The sequence below is a fragment of the Sitophilus oryzae genome, unplaced genomic scaffold (assembly GCF_002938485.1).
Source record: "Sitophilus oryzae breed Bouriz unplaced genomic scaffold, Soryzae_2.0 scaffold_296_pilon_pilon, whole genome shotgun sequence".
NCBI lineage: Eukaryota > Metazoa > Arthropoda > Insecta > Coleoptera > Curculionidae > Sitophilus > Sitophilus oryzae.
This window is the reverse complement of record NW_022146858.1, coordinates 138,194-163,476: the sequence shown is the minus strand read 5'-3', so window position 1 is coordinate 163,476 and position 25,283 is coordinate 138,194. Positions and strand designations below refer to the sequence as shown.

Genomic DNA, 25,283 nt, shown 5'->3' with positions numbered 1-25,283 from the left:
ACAAGTCTTAGTTTAGGAATGGATGCATGTAAAATTTAAAAGTATTTACCCTGTGTAACTTCCTCTGCCTCTAGTATTTTTGTAGGGATATGTTTGTTTCCTTGTATAGTTACTCTTATACTTTTTGGCATAAAGAAGTTTATCAATTGCATAGAAAAAGTTGTTCTTACTTAAAGTCAGTACAGTGTGCAAAGTTGCCGGATGGGTATCAGGAAACAGTTGCATCAGACGTAAAAAGTAGAAGAAATGTGTTGAGGAGGATTGAGCATCAGTAGAAGAAATTTTCTAAAAATAAATTATGCATTTATTTTATTTTAATTGGAACACCCAGTATACTATTGCGGTGTTCAATGGAGAATTCATATACCTTCAATATATTATTAAGGTTGCCTACCACTCAGACAAAGTTTTTTCTGGATATTTTCATATTTATGACTTTGCGTCAGTAAATCTTTATTATTTGATAAAATCTAGGGTGGCTGTGATATAGCTTTTGTAAATTTAACAAAAATTAAAGGATGTAGAGTCAAATACTCAACGGTAATAAAAAGTTTACAAACAACGATTGAAACATATTTACAGAATTAAAACTTTATTTTTTTATTTATTTTACAGAATTAAAACTAGATATAAACGAATAATTATGTGACAAAAATCAGCTAGATGAAATCAAATAATCAAAATGCTTTCATGTCTGTTCACTGCATAAAATAATTCTTTAAACGATCCTTTCATGTTAAAAGACATATATGGAGTGTTCGATGTGGTACTTCGAAAAGAAGCCACAGTAATTTCTCTCATGTTGTCGACTATAAATGGTAGAGATTTGTCACTGTCTAACTATAAATGGTAGAGATTTGTCACTGTCTAACACATATCGCCATAAAAAATAAGTATAAGTACATTTTAAGTATTCCATTAATTGGTGAGTGCACACTGCAGTCACCAACTTATAGAATCATATCACTTCTGTCTGGTCTATGATAAGTTTCCATTTTCGGAAAAATTCTATTTTTTTTTTGTTTTAACTGACACAAAATGATAACCGTGGTTGTTAAAGTTGAACTAATTTGACAACTATGTTTTTGTAACGTTTTTGTAACTATGTAACGTCAGACATATCACAGCCATCTAGATTTTTATCAAATAATGAAGATCTACTGACACTAAGTCATAAAAATGGAAATATCTAGGAAAATCTTTTATCAAAGTAAAACCTCTGAAGGCGGGTAAGGGGACAAATAACTCACAATCTTTAAGATGTTTATTTAAATTTAAATGCTTCAAAAAAGAAGGGGCGACATGTTTCGGGACTTAAACAATTCCCATCATCAGGCCCAGAAAGATAAAACAATTACAATCAGAATAATAGAAAATTCCAATAGTCAAACAGAGGTCAAAATTATAAAATACGATCACAAAACAAGTTAAAAAGTTAAAAAAAAATTAAAAGGTTAAAAGGTTATATCACAATAATTGTTCAATCACAGATAACAATATGGTAAGCTTAATTTGAAAATTAAAAACAACTAGACTAAAATCATAAGGTGAGAGGAGCCGTATAATCCACTATAATTAGATAAATTGACATAAAAAACAAACAAGGCAATACTCAAATCATACCTCAATGCACAATTCAAAGAAATTTACTTAAACATTAGTCAAATGTATTTTGAGTGATAATTTTTTTTGTATTAGTCAAGTAAGTTAAGAATTATACATATACAAATTGAAATAATCATAATTCTTAACTTACTTGACTAATACAAAAAAAATATTACTCAAAATACATTTGACTGATGTTTAAGTAAATTTCTTTGAATTGTGCATTGAGGTATGATTTGGTTATTGCCTTGTTTGTTTTTTCTGTCAATTTATCTAATTATAGTGGATTATACGGCTCCCCTCACCTTATGATTTTAGTCTAGTTGTTTTTAATTTTCAAATTAAGCTTACCATATTGTTATCTGTGATTGAACAATTATTGTGATAGATATAAAACTTTTTAACCTTTTAAAAAAAAAACTTTTAACTTGTTTTGTGATCGTATTTTATAATTTTGACCTCTGACTATTGGAATTTTCTATTATTCTGATTGTAATTGTTTTAGCTTTCTGGGCCTGATGATGGGAACTGTGTAAGTCCCGAAACATGTCGCCCCTCTGCTTTTTTTGAAGCATTTATATTTAAATAAACATCTTAAAGATTGTGAGTTATTTGTCCCCTTACCCGCCTTCAGAGGTTTTACTTTGATAGTATGTACTCACATTGGGTTAGAGAACGTTTAGTTTAGGAAAATCTTTGTTTGAACTTTAATAGTATTTTGAAGAGATATGAATTTTCCATTGAATAGTGGAATAATATACTAGGTGTTCCGTTTAAAATAAAAGAGTAACTTGCTATTAAAAGTGACCAAATTTCAATATTAATTTTGTCTCACCCTGTTTAAATTTTTAGGTCAAATGTTAAGTTTGATTTATGAAAAAGTTCTATTCGGAGTAAAAATGACTTGGGCCTCGGCTGTATGTCAAAGTAGGCAGTATGTAGTAGTCAAACGTCATTTTTACTCCTGATAAAACAATATATATACCATTATTTATTAATATATTTTCATACATTTGTGCGAACAAAAGGTGCTTTATTTCTATGCCTAGGCCATGGATATTATAGAGATAAGGATTGTTCTATCCAAAACTGACAGTATAGAAAGTAAACTAATAACACAACATGCGTGTATTTTCTGTCAATTATGACACGTATTGACTATTTCTATTCTAAAAATCTTGAGAACGGTTGCTCGTAGCGATTTTTACCAAGAGATATTTTTTACGTAAAAAAATTACGGAAATGCACATTTTTCACAGTAGTTTTATACAAGTACGGACGAAAAGTTATTACTCTTCAAAACAGTCAAAACAAATAATGTAGGTGGCGCCCTTTACAAACAACTAACAAGAACTTTTGATGGACATCACGGGGGTGTCACTTGTATGGGAAAACAGGCAACAGTCAAATTTAAACGTGCCAGGACCAACGACAAAGAAAGCAACATCTGCCAGGCATTGGCTTTCTTTGTCACTCACATTGCTTAAATCATGATACCGCGGCCATTTTGTCAACAAAGAAGCTGGCCGGGCTGTCCTGGCAAGTGATATAAAACAATTTTGCTTTTTACAATATTAAATTACCATTTGGATGTATTTAATGCGATTATTCAGTTAACTGGTAAGTCAGAAATTACACACAAATACTTTATTCGTAAATACAACTAAGATGTAAACGTATTTTTGTATTTTTAGATTTCAACTCTTGCAAAGACCCGCCGATAGAACTTGCCTGGCAGCGTACCTGTTTAATTAAACGTATTATTTCCTGATAATAATATCAAAACACGTAAGTACCTCTATAATTTATGATGAAAAATGATTTTGATTATGTTTTATATTATTTAAATACTTTATAACCTCAAATAATAGTAAGATCCTTGTTTATATCGCACAGCCCGTTCAAAACTGTATTGTCTTCAAAAAATGTTTACAGAACAAACAATTATTACAAAAACAATGTCCTTTTAATCTGATTTATACCTCAGAAGGATGCCAGTTAAATTTTTATTAAATCAACATTACATTATTTGGCCATTAATATGCAAAAAGGAGCATATTGCGTTAACTTAAATTTTCTTTTACTTCTCCTGACAATGTTCTCTATATTCTCTATTTTGAGTTAGTAAACTTTTGAACGGGATGTGCGATATATAAAATACATAATATATCCAAGGGCATGATCTGATAAAAGTATTTTTTGATGCATTTTTTGGTTGTTTATGCACATTGGCTTGGTTTATGTTTTATTCAGCTTATATTTATTTGGTATAACAGTTTTTTTTGCCTTTGGAATGGCATGCATTGAGGCTAGATAGTGTTTCATTAGACCATTAAAGAAATTTAAATTAGCATATATTTTTTGTGATGTTAGTGTGTTATCATGATACAGGTAGTTGTATCATAGTGCCTTATGCATGTTATTTACCTATTATATACTTATGTATTATCAGTAAATAGATGATAATATACTACTAAAATGTCTTTTTAATAGTATGTTTATCTGTCCAATTCACTAGTTATTTGCAAAATGTATTTTGAACTAATTTAAGTCATTAATTGATCATCTTTCTTTTTCAGGTTCCGGGATATTCTTTTTCATTGTTAAAAAATATATATATTTCAATATTATTGTAATATAAATCGCAGCTCTAAAAAATAAATGATATTGTTTACTAATGTGTAATTTATTTACTATGAATTTTCTCTGAAAATAATAAGTCTTTAATAATATCATTGATTTGCTGTGTAAAGTTAATAGACATATTTTTTAATACATTAAATTATATTAAAGTAATAAAAAATATGTTTATTAACTTTAAACAGTAAGTCAGTGATACTTATAAAAGTATTTTTTAAAAAATTTCCCCTCTTTTAAGCCCCGCCCCTCCAATTCCACTCAATTTAGCTAGTACTGCCAGGCGACACCAGGTAGCGTCTGTTTCCATTTTTTAACATGAAGTTAGCATTTCTTTAATGTACCTATTCTCTGATGGACATCAAAATCAAATTTCTCGTGTCAAAGAACTCTCTGACACCAATTTTCATTCAAATATTGACGTTAGTTCAAAAATTATTTGGAGAAAATCAAAATAAAAATGAAACTTCTACACCCTGTATCTCCGAAACTAAGCATTTTAGAACATACGTTTATACGAACTTTTTCACTTATTTTTTTTGCAGGATATGCTGCCAAAGTTTCCGGAATACAGTTCGAACCACCCTGTATAATACTTTGATCTAGAGGTATCTATATTTTTTAGATTAATAATGTCGCGTTTTTTCGCTCAATTAAGCGATTACCTGCATTACGGACTTGAGCGACATTTTTTCAACACTTTTATAATTACTACTTACCGAGGTGTTATTTAAAGCCTGTCCGTGATTCTTCACAAATTCGTTTAGTTTATTTTTGATCGCCTCTGTTGATGGATAAGGTTGAGTGGTAATCCAAGGACACGAAATTGGCTGATCGCGAAAAACTGTGTGTACCTTTGATATTTCTATTTCCTCCATTTGAATTGTGTCTTCTAGTTACACGTTTACGACGCTTATGCTAATAATAAAACCTTTAAAACCCCTTTATTTAATTGTCAAAACGATTTGACAGGAATAATTTGTGTCAGGTAACTATTAGTAACGTATACGAATCCTTAGCAGTTGCGATGAAAATTAGTAGAAAACTATCTTAGTGATACCATTACATGAAACCCATTTATCAATAAATTTAAGGATACAATTCAGTCTGCTTTATGATTTATACATAATTATTTTCCATTATTACTATTATTTGAAAACCATTTCTTTTACTATTTTTTGTTGTCCTAAATACTTGCACAAATTATAAAATATATTTAACATTTTATTGCCTTATGCCACCTGGATGATTTTTTTTTCAAACATCAAAAATGTGTGTGTGCAATAAAAGTGAAAAATATTATACAAGGTGGTTCAAAAAATAAGGGCCATCTCTCGTGTATTTAAAAAAACATGTGCCATCTCTCTCCCCATTCACGTAAAAATAAAATCTATTTTTTATCAATATAGGTCCGATTTAGCTTTGTTTTGTATCTACAGGGGGTAAGAGTCTTAATTTTTTTTCAGTTATAATTTTCTTTCACGTGATTTTAGTGACTCGACTGAAATTTTGAGGGTAAAACTCGATACGACATATAATTTATAAAAAAGTGTGGGCAGATTCACCAGGGACGTGCATACAGGTTATCACTCGAATATTTTTCTTAAAAAAATCTTTTCTCCACTGACTTTTTTTTCTGGTCAAAGAGCCTTGGTCGTTTAATGCCGATTAAAAGTTCTATTTTGATATTTTATCGATTTCGATCTTCTTGATGAGATAAATTGAATTTTATTAATCACAATATTTAATAAAATTGAAATAAAAATAAAATCAATAAATTATTTATTTAGTCTAATTTATTATTAAATTTTGTAAAAATGTATGTATATTCAGTAATACCTACAGCATATTTAATAAAAGCAATGATATTTAAGGTAATTATAAAAGACTTATTTTTCAAAGTTTTAACATTTTGTAACTTTAAAACTATGCATTTCTACATTTTTGTATGTTTATAGGAAATGTTTTTCATATTTTTGATGAGGAATCAATATGAGTACTTATTTTACACATTGGCCAGTTAATGATATTAAAAAAAATTAAAGGTTGCCATTAGACTTGGATTAACCCGTTCGATATGAAATAAATAAATAAATAAATAAATAAATAAATAATAAATAAATGCCTTTATTGTCAAAAATTTTTTCAATTTGTGGACAAAGGTAAACTAACAAACAAAGTAAAAAAAAACAAGGTACACAAACAAACAAAAGATAATACAAAACATTATACAAATAATATTGTCAGTCTTATTGTTAAAATAAACATATATAAATGTTTACAATGTCAAAGAACAAAAAAAATTAAAATAATATTCAAAAATATTTAGCCAGTTTATAGCAAAATATCAATGACCTCTAAACGTTAAACGTAAATATCTTGAACCCCCCTTTCATCCGTTTCATACTACACGAAGAGGTAGATACACTATTTTTGTCATCCTGTATTTTAAGCAGTATGTATCTTCTTCATGAATTGAGTCAGTTTATAATATTTATATTTGCTTATAATATTTATTTAAACAAAATTAAAATGGAGAAAAAAGACCTTATAAAAAATAACTTAACAGTTATTTGATAAGAACTTATTCAAATATTGAATGAAATTTTGAATTGAATTTGAATTCATAACACGGATTACTAACTGAAATTATGCTTTGTATTGGCACCAACGAATTTAAAAATTGAAATACATGTTCAAAATCTATATTGTTTAAAATAAACTTTTGCATGTTAACACTATATAGATTGTGTAACAGTCATAAGCAATTAGTAATCTAGGCTTTATTATTAGTATGTATGTTGCTTTTGCCAATAGTTGCATAGAAATAATTTCGCTGGCAATTTTGTTGAAGTTCGAATTATAACTTATAGGTGTTCCATCAAGTCTATTTTATCATTTGCAAAAGCTCTTTTCAATTTTTCAACGGCTAATGAAAAACAAACAAATCAAAATATGTTAGGTGTTACGGCACGCGATTAACGAACTAAATTTATCCTGACGTCTAACAAAAATCTTATAGAAATTAAAATATATATTTTTAGAAATTCGAAGAAAAAAATGTAGAAAAAATTTAAAAATTAATAATTATTAAATTAAATTCTTAAGTTTAGAACTGATGATATCGAAGAAACACAACTCAAACTTAGATTTGACCGTTTAAAAAAAATAACTGGTAAAAAAGAGAAGACAAATGACTAGATTCAATATTTGAAATCGTCAAGTAGTGACTATAGCTAGCTGCCCCTGAATATATTATCTCAAAATTTTTATTTAACGGAAATCTATTTTTTATTTCAAAATATGTTAGATGTTAAGTCGTACTTCGTTTTTGGGCTAAATATCCAAAAAAGTATCACGAACACAATGGACCATTTCCAAACAAACTAGCGAATTCTCATCGACGAACCACATCACACCCACCTATGTATGCATAGACACATAAACACACCAAATCGACAAATCAGCGCATAGTGCGTATGCTTATGATTTTATAATATTTATTGTATATACTATTTTATAACGTGCCTTAACTCACGATATTATTTTTTAAAAGAGATAACACACACTTCTAACCATGTCTCTCCGGACCACTAACTTCCTTATTTAGGCTATATTACTTTTCTTGGTAGAATGTGAGAACGTCGAATGTATGGGAAGAGGGTTAATCACCGCGACCTTACAGATCTATCATGTGTCGCCCTTTCTTGAGTTATAACGAGTTATAACTCATCATACAGTCTCAGGGATTTGACAAGTGGCACTATGTGAGATGGCTTCACAGAGTAATTCTCCATCTCCGATGTATATATCAATCGTACCAAAGTTTATTGTTCGAATGGTTTGTCGTCTCGGCGTACTCTGAGGTGTTCTCTGAGGCGGCTGATGAGGTGATGAGGTGTTTCTCCATTTTCCCCACAGAATCTGCATTCGCCGTTATTTCTCATCTTCCATCTACGAAGTTGAAGAGACAGTCTCCTGTCCCTTTGCTGTCGAGATTTTAGTGCTGCTTGACATCGGATAAGATGGCTATTTCCTGTTTTCGATAGATCCTTATCTAAGATAAGTTGTATGCATGTTTCGATAGCGTAGATTGTAAAACGTGTAAAATAGGCGTGTAAATTAGCGAAAATTACTGGCGAAATATTACTAGCTGTATACTACCAGCTGTATGAGTAACAGGTAAAGTATAAGTAGAGCCAAGTTTTGTACGATAGTTAAGTGAAAAAAGTGTTGCTGGGATGTACATGTCCCACAGTGTTATGCGGGATATACTGTATGATCGAGAAAAACGGCGTCGGCGATGGCGCTATGAAATGAAGATCGCTGTCATTTTTATATGTAAAATTAAATGGAAAATGTCATCGATCGTCATTCCCCAGCCAACTGCATCATCTTTTTCGATCATACGGTATTTTTCTTGCAGTGTTGTAACGAGGGACATAATTAACTCTGCATTATGTACAGTATGCGGCTCAGGTGTTTAAACATGTCCGACGTTAGTATACTGCAGAGGAGAATATCTGACTCAAGATTCCAATATATATATATATATATATATATATATATATATATATATATATATATATATATATATATATATATATATATATATCTATATATATAAAATATATATATATATATATATTATATATATATATATATATATATATATATATATATATATATATATATATATATATATATATATATATATATATATATATATATATATATATATATATATATATATATATATTGGAATCTTGAGTCAGATATTCTCTGCAGTATACTAACGTCGGACATGTTTGTTCCAGCCGCATACTGTACATAATGCAGAGTTAATTATGTCCCTCGTTACAACACTGCAAGAAAATACCGTATGATCGAAAAAAAAGATGTGCAGTTGGCTGGGGAATGACGATCGATGACATTTTCCATTTAATTTTACATATAAAATGACAGCGATCTTCATTTCATAGCTATCGCCGACGCCGTTTTTTCTCGATCATACAGTATATCCCGCATAACACTGTGGGACATGTACATCCCAGCAACACTTCTTTTTTCACTTAACTATCGTACAAAACTTACTTACTTATACTTACCTGTTACTCATACAGCTGGTAGTATACAGCTAGTAATATTTCATAGTAATTTTCACTAATTTACACGCCTATTTTACACGTTTTACAATCTACGCTATCGAAAGATGCATACAACTTATCTTAGATAGGAACTATCGAAAACAGGAAATAGCCATCTTATCCGATAGTCAAGCAGCACTAAAATCTCGATTACAAAGGGTTTTTTAACAGGAGACTGTCTCTTCAACTTCAGTAGATGGAAGATAAGAAATAACGGCGAATGCAGATTCTGTGGGGAAAATGGAGAAACACCAGAACACCTCATCACTACGCCTCAGAGAACACCTCAGAGTACGCCGAGACGACAACCATTCGAACCAATAAACTTTGGTACGATTGATATATACATCGGAGATGGAGAATTACTCTCTGTGAAGCCATCTCACATAGTGCCATTTGTCAAATCCCTGAGACTGTATGATGAGTTATAACTCGTTATAACTCAAGAAAGGGCGACACATGATAGATCTGTAAGGTCGCGGTGATTAACCCTCTTCCCATACATTCGACGTTCTCTACATTCTACCAAGAAAAGTAATATAGCCTAAATAAGGAAGTTAGTGGTCCGGAGAGACATGGTTAGAAGTGTGTTATCTCTTTTAAAAATAATATCGTGAGTTCTTAAGTACGTTATAAAATAGTATACAATAAATATTATAAAATCATAAGCATACGCACTATGCGCTGATTTGTCGATTTGGTGTGTTTATGTGTCTATGCATACATAGGTGGGTGTGATGTGGTTCGTCGATGAGATTCGCTAGTTTGTTTGGAAATTCGTCCATTGTGTTCGTGATACTTTTTTTGATATTTAGCCCAAAAACGAAGTATACGACTTAACATCTAACATATTTTGAAATAAAAAAATAGATTTCCGTTAGAATAAAAATTTTGAGATAATATATTCAGGGGCAGCTAGCTATAGTCACTACTTGACGATTTCAAATATTGAATCTAGTCATTTGTCTTCTCTTTTTTACCAGTTATTTTTTTTTAAACGGTCAAATCTAAGTTTGAGTTGTGTTTCTTCGATATCATCAGTTCTAAACTTAAGAATTTAATTTAATAATTATTAATTTTTTAATTTTTTCTACATTTTTTCTTCGAATTTCTAAAAATATATATTTTAATTTCTATAAGATTTTTGTTAGACGTCAGGATAAATTTAGTTCGTTAATCATGCCGTAACACCTAACATATTTTGATTTGTTTGTTTTTCATTAGCCGTTGAAAAATTGAAAAGAGCTTTCGGTAAATGATAAAAATAGACTTGATGGAACACCTATAAGTTATACAATTCGAACTTCAACAAAAATTGCCAGCGAAATTATTTCTATGCAACTATTGGCAAAAGCAACATACATACTAATAATAAAGCCTAGATTACTAATTGCTTATGACTGTTACACAATCTATATAGTGTTAACATGCAAAAGTTTATTTTAAACAATATATTTTGAACATGTATTTCAATTTTAAATTCGTTGGTGCCAATACAAGCATAATTTCAGTTAGTAATCCGTGTTATGAATTCAAATTCAATTCAAAATTTCATTCAATATTTGAAATAAGTTCTTATCAAATAACTGTTAAGTTATTTTTATAAGGTCTTTTTTTCTCCATTTTAATTTTGTTTAAATAAATATTATAAGCAAATATAAATATTATAAACTGACTCAATTCATGAAGAAGATACATACTGCTTAAAATACAGGATGACAAAAAATAGTGTATCTACCTCTTCGTGTAGTATGAAACGGATGAAAGGGGGGGGGGTTCAAGATATTTACGTTTAACGGTTACCGAGACGGTTACTTTGCTATTTACTACGCCGAAATGTTTTGATAAATACCCAACTTTTTGGATTTTATTTTTCGGTGCAATGATCTGTTACTTTTATTCGCAAGACTATAAAGCAATCACCCTATATTATCATCATCATCATTATCATTTTCAGTCTATTCCACCATTTCCAATTATGTTGTAGCCTCCCTCACATATTTAGATACTCTCTTTGAAGTTGGGCCCATTGTTGTCTATTGTTGGCTATGTAGAATGTAGAATGTTTAGGAGGGGAGTTAATCACCGCGACCTTAAAGATCTATTTTGTGTTCCCCTTTCTTGAATTATAACGAGTTATAACTCATCATACAGTCTCAGGGCTTTAACAAAAGCCATTATCTGAGACGGCTCCACAGCTCCACCAGCTCTCTATCCTCGACATCAAACGTACCAAAGTTCATGGCACGAATGGTCGTCGTCTCGGCGCACTCAGTGATAAGGTGTTCTGGTGTTTCCTCATTTTCCCAACAAAATCTGCATTCGCCGTTGCTTCTCAGTTTCAGCCTATTGAGGTGTCCGTTGAGGAGACAGTGTCCTGTTAGAAACCCTCTGACAATCCGAAGATTGTTTTTACTTAAATCAAGGAAAATTGATTTTTTTCGGTTGTAAGTTCTGAGGAACTTTTTCGAGTGTCTTAGACCGTTGTAGGACATCCATCCCAAGTTACGGATGGAGTCTTCCAGATTTTTCAGTTCCACTTTCAGTTGGTTCCCGTTTGGAAAACAGAACGGTTCTGGTCCAGTTAATGGAGTGTTCGCTCCTTTTCTAGCTAGATCATTTGCTTTTTCATTGCCTTCTACCCTTAGTAAGCAGGCACCCAGAGTAGGAGGACTTTATTTTCTTTGCCTAATTTGTTGAGCTTCTCTAGGCTTCTCTATCGAATTGATGGTTACTGAGTTGATCGCGTTCAGTGCTGCTTGACTATCGGATAGGATGGCAATTTCCTGTTTTCGATAGTTCCTATCTAAGATAAATTGTACGCATCTTTCGATAGCGTAAATTTCTGTCTGAAGGATACTGGGGTAGGTGCCCATTGGTTCGGAGTATTTAGTTTTCGGCCCAAATACTCCTTTACCTGTCCTTGCTTTGGTTTTTGGAAGCATCAGTATACCACGTGATGGTATGGTCTTTTATATGCTGAGTAAGCGTTTCTTTCTTCCAATACCTTTTTATTACTCAATACTACAGTGAGGTGTCTCTCAAAGTTGTAAATTATTGGTATGTCATCCACTGAGAGTTGGAGAAGTGGAATTTTCTTTTTGGGGGTGTTCCAAGCCCCTGACCTGAAAATTCTCCCAGTACTGTTTCCGTCAATGACCATTCTAATCATTGTCGCATTGGCATAACTACCGACGACAATATGCAGTGGTGTTACGTCTAGAATGATCTCCATTGCTGCTGTTGGACATGTTCTCATGGCACCTGTGATGCAGATATTTCAGCTATGCGGGCCCTAGTTATCCCTGCTGATTTTCTAATATCATGGTCTCATCTCAGGTTTGGTCTTTTCTAGGTCTCTTAATTCCTCGGGGGTACCATGGTGTAATTTTTGTGGTCCGTCTGTTGTCCGTCCTTCTTGCCAGATGTCCTGCCTATTGCCACTTGAGGTGTTTGATTCTGTGGATGACATCTATTACCTGGGTTCGTATCCACACTTGGGCGTTGTGAGATTTGCAGTTTCCTTATAACGTCTGTTTTAAATGTCCAGGTTTCACATATACATAGGTCATGACTGGTAGTACACATTAGCCGAATAATTTTTTCTTTAGATAAAGTATATTTTCTTCTTTAAATAAGTGGCATTCTACATTTGAATATGATTGAGTTTCTTCCATAAGTATTTCATGCTAACTTAATTCTTCTGTTGATTTCTGGTAGTAGATATACCGAGTTGTATATTAGTTGTCCCAAATATATATACACTGTTCTACTATTTCCAGTATTGTGTTATTTATTAGAATGTCTTTTCTCTCTACTAGTTCGTTTTACATTACTTTAGTTTTTGTTAAATTCATTTTGAGCCTTACTTTATTGCTGGCTGTATTTTGTTCGTTAATTTGTGTTTGTAGTTCTTTAGGACTATTTGCAATTAGGACTATGTCATCAGCGAATCGTAGATGCTTAAGATATTCTTTAACTATTTTTAATCCTTTGTTGGTCTAGTTCAGTTGATGGAAGATTTCTTCTAATATTGCTGTAAATAGCTTTGGTGATATCGCGTCTCCCTGTCGTATTCCTTTGCCAGTTGGGAACTCTGGGGTTGTTTTATTTATCATTACTCTTGATTTGGCTTCTTTGTATATATTGGCGAGAGTTTCTACATATATAAGGCCTATCAACACCTTGTTTTGCTTATTACCCTATATACTTTTTATTAATTAATAATTTTTGTTAATCAAGACAGGAGTGACGTCGAAAATGTATTAATAAATTCGTCAGAGCATAAAATCCAAAAATTATACCAAGACGACTAAAAATAGGAGTCCAATCACCGAAATAAAACGACTCATAGACGTCACAAAAGAAAACATTCAGGCATATGCGTTTCACGACAAGTTGCATTGTTTCCCAAAATAGGACTTAGCTTAAAGGACGTTTTACATAAAAAAAACTACACATCCGCGCAGAACTGTTTTGATAAATAGGTAAATTCCTGTTTTTTCGTTTCTCGGTGCAGTTCTCTGTCGTTTTCACTCGAAAGATTAGAAAGAAACAGCTCTATGAAAAGGTTTTTCCAGAGGTGATCTAAAATTAAATCGAACGGCAATTTTCTAGCTAGCCATACGTCGTTTCCAAATGCCGCGTGCTTTCGCTCTGCAAATAGCGCGTACCAAATAAACGCCAAACTGTTTTAAAGTTGTGACGCTTTACTTGGTGTTTAAGACGCGTTTTATCTTTTCGTTCTATCTTTAGGGTTTTAAAGATAGTAATTGAAAAAGTGGTACTGTAAAACGGCGATAGAAAATGAGTTTCGTGAAAAATATTTTCAGCAAAATGCAAGGAGCCAGCGTTGACACTGCCGAAGAACCGGAAGAAGACGATGACATGAGCGAAACGTCTACGGAATCAGAAGACACTGGCGTTTACAGCCCTGATTCCTTCAGTCCTGCAAATAGCAATAGTGACATGGAAACGACGCTTGACGTACAGAGAAGAAATAGTGCGATGGGATTAAATAATCCGGAAGTTACTCAAACGATAATCGCGGACCATTTTAATCCTGCTAGTATGGAGGCTGATTGTTCGACTATATCAAACTTTTTCGGATATTGGTATGTTTTTGTTTAGCATTTCACAACTTTTAATTAACTTTACATATTAAATTTCACACTACAAACTCATTTTAAGGTTAGACACAAATAATTTTCTGAAAATTGCTCTTAACAGCACGTAATTATAATATTTTTAACCAGAGAAGATATTTTTGTTAGTTTGAAATGTAGATCAAAGATATTTTGTCTAATATACATACACATTACACATTAATATACAGTATGTCATATTATTGACATTTTGAGAAAACTGCATTCTTCATAAAAATTTTTGCTTGTTCTAAAATGGTTAATTCGGTTTATACTTTTACAAATTTCATTACCGCTTTAGAGAGAATTAAAAAAACATGAAAATATGGTTGAATTTTTTCTAAGTCACAAAAATCAAAAGGTTTTTCTATGGTAATATAATTTCGATTTCATTCTTTGATAAGTGGTTATTATTAATTTTGATTAACATCATAGTTTTTTTTTGCTGTTTGTTAAAGTATCACATTTCTATCACCCGTTCATATCATTGAACAAAATAAATTTTGTAAATAATAATTTTGATAATAATGTTAAAGAAGCACAAAATTTATTTTGTTCAATGATACGGAAAGGGTGATAAAGTTATCGGAAAATGTGATCCTAAAATATAGGTAAATATTTATTTTTGCGTATAATTATAAAGACATAAGCTTGGCAAACAATTTGCTTGTTTGTGAATTTTTGTGTTCTTGAACTTGGCGGCATTTTTCTGTTTGTAATTAGCTAAAAATGGTGACATTTTGATATACGGTTTGAATTATTTATTACACATACTCATTTCTTGAAGTTAAATTTTAGATTAATTTATTTTTTTGATAGTAGCAGTGACTTCACTCTATTCGAAATAAACTGTTGTGAAAGGATTCCCTTTATGTATAAACTTGATAATTATATCCATATTGCCATAAAATTAAAATGCTGAACTAGTCAAGAAATTTGAAATATCATTTTAAAAATCTTGAATTAAAAATGTGAATTATACGGTTGAATAAAATATATACCAATTATTATTATTACCAATATATATAATATATTGGTAAACAATAACTTTGATATTTCTAATGGGAATTATATTAGAACTGGAACTATAACTAACCGGTATAAAATATTAGGCAAATGTTTTATTAAAATATACTGGGTGCGTCTCAAAAGTGGCTCACCCCTATAACATTTTTATTCATTCTGGATAGAATGACATATCATATGTTAACTTTTGACATTCTCGCTTAATAAAAAATCGTATTTTAAAATTCAATCTAGATTGCCTGGGCTATGTTAAATACATTAATTATTAATCAAGGAGCCTTGGAAAAATAGATTTGATAGTCTAATGTTTTAGTGTCTTGTCCTGGCCAGTTAGAAAATGCTCAAATCATATTTTTAACCATATCTGAGTTTTTTCAAATGGAACGAGGGTGGCTCATTAGCATATTTGGAAAAAGCATTATTTTACGAATAATTTGATACCACATTAATCTGAGTTTTTCCAAATGGAAGGAGGGTGGCTCATTAGCATATTTGGAAAAAACATTTTTTTACGAATAATTTGATACCACATACTTAGTATTTCGAGTCAAATTTTCGTTATGAACCGCAAGTTATAATTTAAAATAAACCATATGCGAAAATGTCAAAAGTTGACTATGATATGGCATTCTATTCAGAGTGTTATTTTCTATCGAATAAAGTAAAAAAATACCGAAGGTGCCATTGAAATCAAAAGTTGTAGCCATTTCCGGTGAAACAGGAAGTGACTGAAAACAATTGAATACTTCAATCAATCCTAATTTATGTCATATACATATATACATATATACAGCCGTCACTCGCTGACGAGTATTCGACATACATAAAGAAAATGGTCACGCAAGGCGTTTTCTTTCATGAGCTTTTCTGTGACTGAAAAGCCCGATACGTGATGTTATCTGCCTACCGCACTCCGGACATTCAAAAATCTCATTGCTTTGTTGCCTCTCTACTTTTTGGTTGCCGCTGTTAACTGAGTTTACAACCCTTCTCCATTGAGTTCTATTGTGAGCTGCTTTTTCCCACTCATTCTGCATGTTAATTCCCTTTAAATTTTCGTGGAAAATGTCCTTGTATCTTTTCAGTTGTCCACCCGGCCTCCTCTTACCGTCCACAAGCTCACCGTAAAGCAGAGATTTTGGTATGCGGTTTTCTTGCATTCTGCATACGTGACCAGCCCATCTTAAGCGGGATTTTGTGACCATGACTTCAATACTCTCGCAGTTAGATTTTCAAGGACCGATACATTTGAGACATGATGGAACCACCGGACTCTTAAGAGTTGTCTAAAGTGTCTCTGTTGCAACTTGTTCAATGCGTTCATGTGTCGGCGGTAAGGCACCAGGTTTCGCTCCCCATATATCATGGTGGGGATTATAATTGCTCGGTATACTGCAAGTTTTGTTTTTTGTACTCAAGTCATGATTGTAGAAAACCCTGTCTTTAATTTCCAGAATGCTCTTGAGGCGCTACTAATCCTGTGCTGAATTTCAGAGTCAATATTGGCCTTTTCGAAATCAAACTGCCAAGGTAATTGAATTCCGCCACATATTCGAATAGTTCTTCTCCGATTTTTATAGCATTGTTGTGATCTTCCGGGGTGCACATGATTTTTAGTTTTGCCGATGTTCAGCTTAAGGCCCAAAGCCTCGTATGCCCAGGTATATGTGTTCAACATTTCTTGTAATTGTTGTACCGTGTTTGCAACTAGAGCGCAGTCGTCAGCGTATTGAAGTTCTGTGATAAATTTTGTACGTGTTTTTTGCCCTGGTCTTTTATGTTGAACAGACCGCCGTCATATCTGTATCTAATGCCCAATCCTCTCCTGCAGTTTGCTGTCCACTATAATGGAGAGCGCTGCCATGAATATGTTGAATAGGAGGCGCTAAGACACATCCCTGCCTAACTCCTGTATTTGTTAGGAATGGGTCGCTCAGTGATCCATGATGTGACACTCTTGACTTGTTGTTGTTATGGAGGCTTTTACACACTGTAAGAAATTTGTTGGGTACTCGAACTTTTCCATAATTGCCCAAAGCGCATCTCTGTTCACAGAGTCGAAGGCTTTGTTAGATCGATGAATGCAACATAAAGTTTAGACTGCTGCTCTTTTTACTTTTTCCTGTAGTTGACGGATGGAAAATATGGAATCGACGGTGCCGCGGGGTTGGTACGAAAACCCGTTTGCGATTCTGGAAGAATTTTTTCTATATGTGGGTGTAGGCGGTTTGACATTATTTTTGCAGAAATTTTTCCGCCGATAGCCAATAGCGAAATTCCCCGGTAATTTCCGCAGTCTGATGCACTTCCTTTGTTCTTAAATATATTCACTATATTCGCATTGCGAAAATCTGAGGTACCTCTCCGCTTTCCCATACGACATCAAAGAGAGCCTTAAGATGACCAATAAGTTCTTTACTTGCACACTTATAGATTTCCGCCGGAATATCGTCACAGCCAGCTGATTTGTTGTTTTAAGCTGTTTTATGGAGGTCTTTATTTCTTGTTCTGTTATTGGGATGTCTAATACATCGAGGCTGTTATACTGGAGGTATTGTGTTTAATGCTTCCATATTGGGGTTGTTTTCTTGGTTAAGGATATGGCTGTAATGTTCTTTCCAGCGATTTCTAATTTGTTCTTCCTCTTTTAGAAGTTCGCCATTTTGAGCCATGATTGGGCAGCTTACCTTCTTAGTTGGGCCGTATACTTCTTTTTACAGCCTCGAAGAATTTACGATAATCGTGGTGCGTGGCGTACTCTTGAATCTGATTCGCTTTTGTGACCACCAGTTATCCTTTACTTGGCGCAGTTCTCTTCGAAGCGTGTTGTTGGCTGCTTTAAAGTTGTCTACCAGTCTTGGATTATGTGGATTTGCAGTGACGGCTTGACATGCTCTATGCTTTTTGTTCCAACAAAGCCTGTATATGCGGTTGATTTTCGTCAAACCAGTCTGGTTGTTTCTTTTGTTCGACTTTCCCAGTACTGCTTCGCTGGTTTTATGAATCGCATCCCTTAATTGTGTCCAGCCTTGTTCAGCTTCCAATACTGAGATTGAAGTTATCGGTGGAAGTGATTCTTTGATGGCTTCCCGGAGGGCGTCGGCGGTATTGTTGTTTTCTAGACCCCGTACGTTCAATCTGGTCATGTTGTTTTGCTTTTACAGCGTGGATGTTTGGGTTTTAACTGGATTTTCATTTTTTGAAATTAAAAGTCGGTGGTCAGTGCCGCATTCGGCATCTACTCTAGCTTTTGTGAGCCTAACATCTTTTAGATGCGTCCTTCGAACGATTATGTGGTCCAATTGATGCCAGTGGCCTGATCTAGGATGTTTCCAGGTACCTTTAAACTTGTCCTTCAACATGAACCACGTATTGGTGATGCAAAGATTATACTCTGCGCATGTTGTTAATAAGCGTTCACCATTGCTATTTGCGTTTCCCATTCCATGTTTTCCCAATACGTCAGGCCATATTTCCTGTTGTTTGCCTACACGGGCATTAAAGTCACCTAGCAAGATGATTCGTTCGTGCTTTGGAATTCGTTGAAGGGGCATTTTGTAAGCTTGGTAAAATTTATCCTTATCTTCAATTTTAGCGTCAAGGGTGGGAGCGTAGGCACTAATGATGTTGACGTAAGTTTTGTCTGATATGGGGTACCTTAGGGTCATAAGACGTTCGGAGACACCAATAGGTACTTCTGTTAACTTGGTGGCGATTTCGTTTTTTTTTGATCGCAATGCCTACACCATGAATTCTCCTGTGTGTTGCGGGATGACCTTTCCAAAAGAAGGTGTAATGCTCCTCAGTGAGACTACCTTCATCTGCAGCGTGTTTCGCTTAGAGCGGCAACATCTATATTTAATCGGTGGGGTTCCTGTGAGACCAGTGCTGTTCTTCTCTCTGGTCGATTTGAATTTATCTTGTCAGTAGAGTGCGGACGTTCCACGCCGCGAACGTGGCTTTATTGATGTTTTATGTTTCTCCGATGATACGCTCAGTAGGCACCCCTCCCGGAGATCCGATTGAGGGGGTATTTTACTCTCCGGACGATAATTTTTGTCCCACTCGAATGTTCCATCATTGCTGTGTGTAAGCTGCGTGAAAAGGTTTAACTGTGGCGGTTACGCTGCCGCACAGTTTTGGCTGCAACTGTAGCACGGGATGGCTATGGCACAGTGAGGACTGCGACGATAGTTCCCTTGTGCTACATTCTCGGCCGGCTAGGTGTATTTTATTACTCCTTTTCACCAGAAGATGGTAGGTCTGAGGGTTGTATAAGGTTATACCGCCTATACTCGGACGTCAGAGCCTCGTTTGTGTAAACAGGGTGCACCACGTGAAGGTGAGGTTGACTTTTGGGTAAGCTAGGCTATATGTATCGCTTCAATACCCCTTGCACCCCTTATGTCATATACTATCATACCAAATCTCGTTTTTTAACTGAAAAAATAAAATAGTTATAGGTGTGAGGTGTGAGCCACTTTTGAGACGCACCCGGTATATTATTATAGTTTTTCTACATTTGTTATTCATCGTATTTCCTTGCCATTTAATAAACCCTAATTTACTGGAATTTCTATTTTAATATATATTATTTAAGTTAAATACAGGGTGCTACAAATTCGAGGTACGAGCATTGGTATCTCGGTAACTGTAATAGATACGAACATAGTTAAATTGGGGTAAAGTTGCGTATTGAGATGTTCACCAAGATGCCATCAAAAAAGTTTTAAAATTTTTTTTTAAAAAAAGAATCATCAAAAGGATTGCCGAGTTTTTTGGAAAAAAACTGATTTTTTTGAAAATAAATTTTATTTTTTCCTGTCGTTACTTTTTAGAAAATCAAAAAGCTAATTGCATATTCTCATGGCCACTTTATTAGGGCTATCTGACAGTATTTTTAGATTTTCAAATTAGCTGACAATTTGTGAGATACTGAGGCCAACTTAATTTTTTTAAATACGGACCTGCATTTTTTATTTTATGTTTTGAAAGAACTCGGTCTCCTGAATACGATGCTATGCCACACTTTATACTTTTTTTGTTTTGGATACCTTAACAGCAACAAAACTATTTAATTATTATTTAAAATAAGTCCGACTCTGGTTTCTTAAATTATTTAATCTGATTATAATCATCGCAACAATATTGATTAGCGCCAATTAACATTGAATAAGGAAAATCGAGCTTGGAAGATTCAATTGAATTGAAAGATTCAATCAAATTGGAAGATTCAACTAAATAATATCCAGGTCAGAAATTTAAAGATATTATTTTTAATTTTTTTATTGTGAATTTGAAATCTCAGTGAGTTAAATGAGAAACTCGAGACAAGTTGTTTTTAAAAAATGTTTTATTTAATAAAAACCGAAGTTAACAGCTCTAAGATCTACATTGGACTCAAACTAATGTACTGTTTGAGTCATATTTATAAGATTACATTGATTACAAAGCAAGTACATTTTTATGTGTACTAAACCTAATGTACAGGATGTAACTCCTCCACTCTGAGATGGACATATAAACTTTTTAAAGTTTTTATGGCCTTATATAGTAATTTCATTATTTAAATGAATATTTTGATTTTTCTTATTTTTAATAAAATAATTACTTATTTTTGGCCATAAATACCTTTACAAATATATAAAAATATAATAAGGATTATATATAGTAAAATTGTCCAAATACTTATAGTATTAAAATGTATTGATTTAAGAAATAAATCATTATTTTCTTTTTGAATATTGATTTGTTTTTGCAAATCATCGATTTTATTTAAATGGATATTATTTAAATTGAACAATTTTATATTGTCATAAATAGGTAAAACATAAACCGTTTCGTTACATTTTAAGACAATATTAGGTAAATTCATTAGTTAAAATGACGTCATAAAATTTGTATATAATTTTAAAACAATATATTTATTTTTTAATTCATTAAATTCATTTATTACAATATTTAGTTTACTTGAATGTTTATTATTAGTAAAAGTTCATTATATAATAATTTATATAAAAATCAATAATTATACTATGACAATATTAATATTATATAACAATAATTATACAATTTATTAAGAAAACATATTTATTTTTATCAATATATTGAATGTCAAAATCAATATTAAGAAATGTTAATTTATAATAAAATTACAAAAATAATGAGAAACAATATTATTATACATATATATTTTTACAGTTATAAAAGTAACAAAGATAGTCATTAATTAATTAAAGTAGATATCATTATTTGATATTTATTATCTTTTAAAGCAGATAAATAAAACAATACATTCAGTTAATATGGAATGTGAATTACGAGGGGTAACTCAATAGTAAAATACATGTTGGTTTTTCATATAGTTCTTAATTTCTAAACAAATTTTAATATTTAACATATTTTCTTTTGTATGTTTAAAGGGTAGTTTTTTCTTTATATAAATGTTTGTTTTTTAATTGCATTCAGACAATAAATGATCATGTAATAAGTCATCATTGGTTTGATTATTTAAAAATTTGATGTTTATGTATTTATTAAATATCGATTAAGTAAAATTCATACATATTTTTTATTAATCTTTAGATCATTTTTTCAGCATTAAATTAATCAAGGTTTTCAAGATTTATGTTCGAATATTAGTGTGTTGTGTGTAATATTGTAGTAATAACCCTATTCCGCGGAATCTGTAATAAGGGGCTTTTTTAGTTCTTTAATATGTATAACCTCAGTTTTTGAAGGTTTACTTGGGTTACCAATTTTTACTTTATTATGTTCAAGTAATTCCTTAATTATGTAAGGACCACTAAATTTAGATTTTGATTTACTTCTTTCTGATAGTTTTTTGTAAACTTTCTGATTAACTTTAAATTCTAAATTTTCGTTACCTTTTTTCTTTTTGTTCGTCAGTTTTTTGTACAACTTGATTATACATATCATTAATTTTTGTTTTATGTGTATTCATGTATTCAGAGTAAAATGTATTCGAGATTAAATCTAAAGGATCTCTCGAATTTGTGTGTCCAAAAACAAGTTGAAAGGGTGTAAACTTTGTAACTGTGTGGTAGTACTGTTATATGCAATAATAGCAAAAGTCATTAGTTCATTTAAACTTTTATCTTTATCTTTTAATTTTAAAATTCTTAAATGTTCAATTAAAGTTGAATGAAATCTTTCAATTGGTGAATTAGATTCATGATGTCCACTAGTTCCAAAATGAACATTAATTTTATGAGCTTTTAAAAAATTCTTTTACTAAATCATTATTAAATTCAGAACCATTATCAGTAACAATATTTTCTGGACAACCAAAAAATGAAAAATAGTTTATCAATTTATCACAAACTGATTTTGCATTTTTATCATAAATATAAGCTTGACCAAATTTAGAAAATTTGTCAAATATAGTTAAAAAGTTTTGTTTTTCAAATATAAAAGTGTCTAGGTGTATGAGTTTATTCATTTTAGTTTGATATTCAATTGGAATTTGCGTGTTAGGCGTTTTTAAAGAGAGAGAATTAAAATCTAAGTTAGCATTTAATTGCATTAAGAGGTCTAGTCCTATGAGACCGTCAAATTTATTTGAAAAATTAAATAAATAAAATTTATGTATACCAGGTGAATTAAAACTTGGAAATATAAAATTAAACAGCAACTTCGTTATGAAAAGAAACAGCATGTGCAGTTTGAACTTGAAAAAATTTCTTCTTTAATAAAATTTTGAAAATAATTATAAGCAATTTCTGGATTTATGAAACTTTTTGTACTACCTGTGTCAATTAAAAATTTTGCATTCAACTCAGGTAAAATAATAAAAGGTAATTCAATACAATAATTATTTAGATATGCTATATCGATGGTTGTGTAGTCGAAATCATCTGAAAATTTTGATCTTCAGGAGATTCTAAAACTTCTTCTTGATTAAAATTTTCTAAGTCATATTGATTATATTGTTCATCATAAAATTGATCATTAAAATTAGTCATATTTGGATAATTATAAGAACATTCATTTGTGTTATTATATTGAAAGTCATTATTAGTGTTTTCAAAATCATTATTTGTATTTTGAGTGTTATTTTGTGTGTTAGATTGTTCTATGTCTGAACGTGTTATAATGTTTTGGTGTAAAACAGTGTTTCCTGAACTCGTGTCCATTGGTTCAACTCTATTTAGTCTACTATTAGACGAACTTGGTTTATTTTGTCTAAAAGTGTTTGAGTTTGGTCTTTGTCCAAAATTAGGTCTTCCAAATTGTTGATTATTATTTGGCAAATTTCTTTGAAATTGATTAGATGTACTTGGTTGATTACTAAATTGATTTTGCCTTGGCATAAAAGTTCGTGTATCCGGTAATCTATCCCTTATACCATAATTGGAATAATTTTGGTGATTATTATTATTAAATTGACTATACATTGGTTGATAATTAGGTTTAAAAATAGGAATATTCGATTTAAAATTATGTTGTGGTTTCGTTTGAGGTGTTGGGTGTCTTAATGATTGTTGTGTATGTGTATTATTATACGAGTGATTTTTAAAATATAGGAAATTTTCTTCTTCTCGAACGAAAGACATGGCTTTTTCTAGACAATTTGGATTTTTTAATCTCACAATTAATTGAAGATTATAAGGCAATCCATTTATAAAAGTTTTTAAAGCAAATTCTTCATAATGTCTAATTTTCATTAATTTTTCAGTTGCAAGTTCATTTGTTGCATTTAATTTTGAAAATAGTAAACTGCGTGAATCTTGGATACGCATTCCAAAATTTATAGGAGATTCATTTTTGAATGGTTTTAAATTAATTAAATCTTGTATTAAGCAATCAATTGATCTTTGATCAGCAAAACAATTTATTAATGTATTTTTAATATCAGTCCATGTTTTTTAGTTCTGAGCGAGAGACAATAAGATCGGCTGCTCTACCAGTTAGTTTTCCTAAGACAGTGTCTGTGAGACATATGTTAATTTGTGCATTGGGATTTGCAATATCTTGAAAAGCTTTTATTAAATTTTCACATGAATTTAAATATCTTTGTAATAATTTTGGGTTCCCGTCAAATTTAGGAATATTATCTGACTGAAAACGTAATAAATTGTAATTTGTTTCTGGCATTATTATCTGATTTGCAATATTATCAATAGAAAGATCGGTTAAATTATTGATAATATCGTTTATTATTTCGTCAATCTTGTTTTCTTTCGAAATACTCTTAGAAGAGAGAAAAAACGATATGTATCCTTAAAATTAAATAAAAGTGACAAAAATTTAAAGAGATTATCTTAAAACTAAATTTACTGTCACAAACTCTCTAACTTGATTCGTTCCGAAAGGCGTATTTTTTAATTTTTTATCAAGCAGCTTCGCGAAAATCACGAAAAGTCACGAAATTTCGTTTAGCACAAAACTTCACAAAATCTTCAAAAATTCTAAACTTCTAAACTTCTACTTACAGGGTGATGCTTGTAGACATTCCTGCTGTGGGTTTCTTTTTTTTTCTTTGTTTGTTGTTTCTTCTTATTCTAGTTCTTAACTATGTCTGGGTTGGCGATGTTTGTCCTCACCAGACGTACTGTTGGACGGCGATGTTTGTCCTTCCAGACAGCCAGACAGAAGATCCCCAATATTCCCTTGAAGACCTACTGTTTTGTGGAGCCAACGAAGTCTTCAGTGTCTTCTTCTTTCTTGCCTCTCGTGACCAAGTAACGTTGGAACCCTGAAG

At 31.8% G+C, this 25,283-nt stretch overlaps 2 protein-coding genes across 4 annotated transcripts in view; one reads left to right on the top strand and one right to left on the bottom strand.

Moving 5' to 3' along the window:
* LOC115884509 (protein FAM184A) overlaps positions 1 to 25,283 on the top strand; it is a 117,853-nt gene that overhangs the window by 14,258 nt on the left and 78,312 nt on the right. The window contains exon 1 of one of the 2 annotated variants that reach the window (XM_030903111.1): positions 13,940 to 14,503. The exons of the other annotated variant lie outside the window; for it this stretch is intronic. Within the exon in view, the coding sequence (XP_030758971.1) occupies positions 14,196 to 14,503 (308 nt within the window). The 5' untranslated portion in view covers positions 13,940 to 14,195. Of the gene's footprint in view, positions 1 to 13,939; positions 14,504 to 25,283 lie in introns of those variants that run through there. 2 annotated transcript variants of the gene reach the window in all.
* Positions 1 to 25,283, bottom strand: part of LOC115884511 — a 101,775-nt gene that overhangs the window by 31,796 nt on the left and 44,696 nt on the right. Inside the window, exons 1-2 of one of the 2 annotated variants that reach the window (XM_030903113.1) lie at positions 4,962 to 5,234; positions 50 to 285 (exon numbers count right to left, since the gene is read on the bottom strand). In XM_030903113.1, coding sequence (XP_030758973.1) covers positions 50 to 285; positions 4,962 to 5,120 — 395 coding nt within the window. In that variant the 5' untranslated portion in view covers positions 5,121 to 5,234. Of the gene's footprint in view, positions 1 to 49; positions 286 to 4,961; positions 5,235 to 25,283 lie in introns of those variants that run through there. The other variant, XM_030903114.1, reaches the window with a different exon arrangement.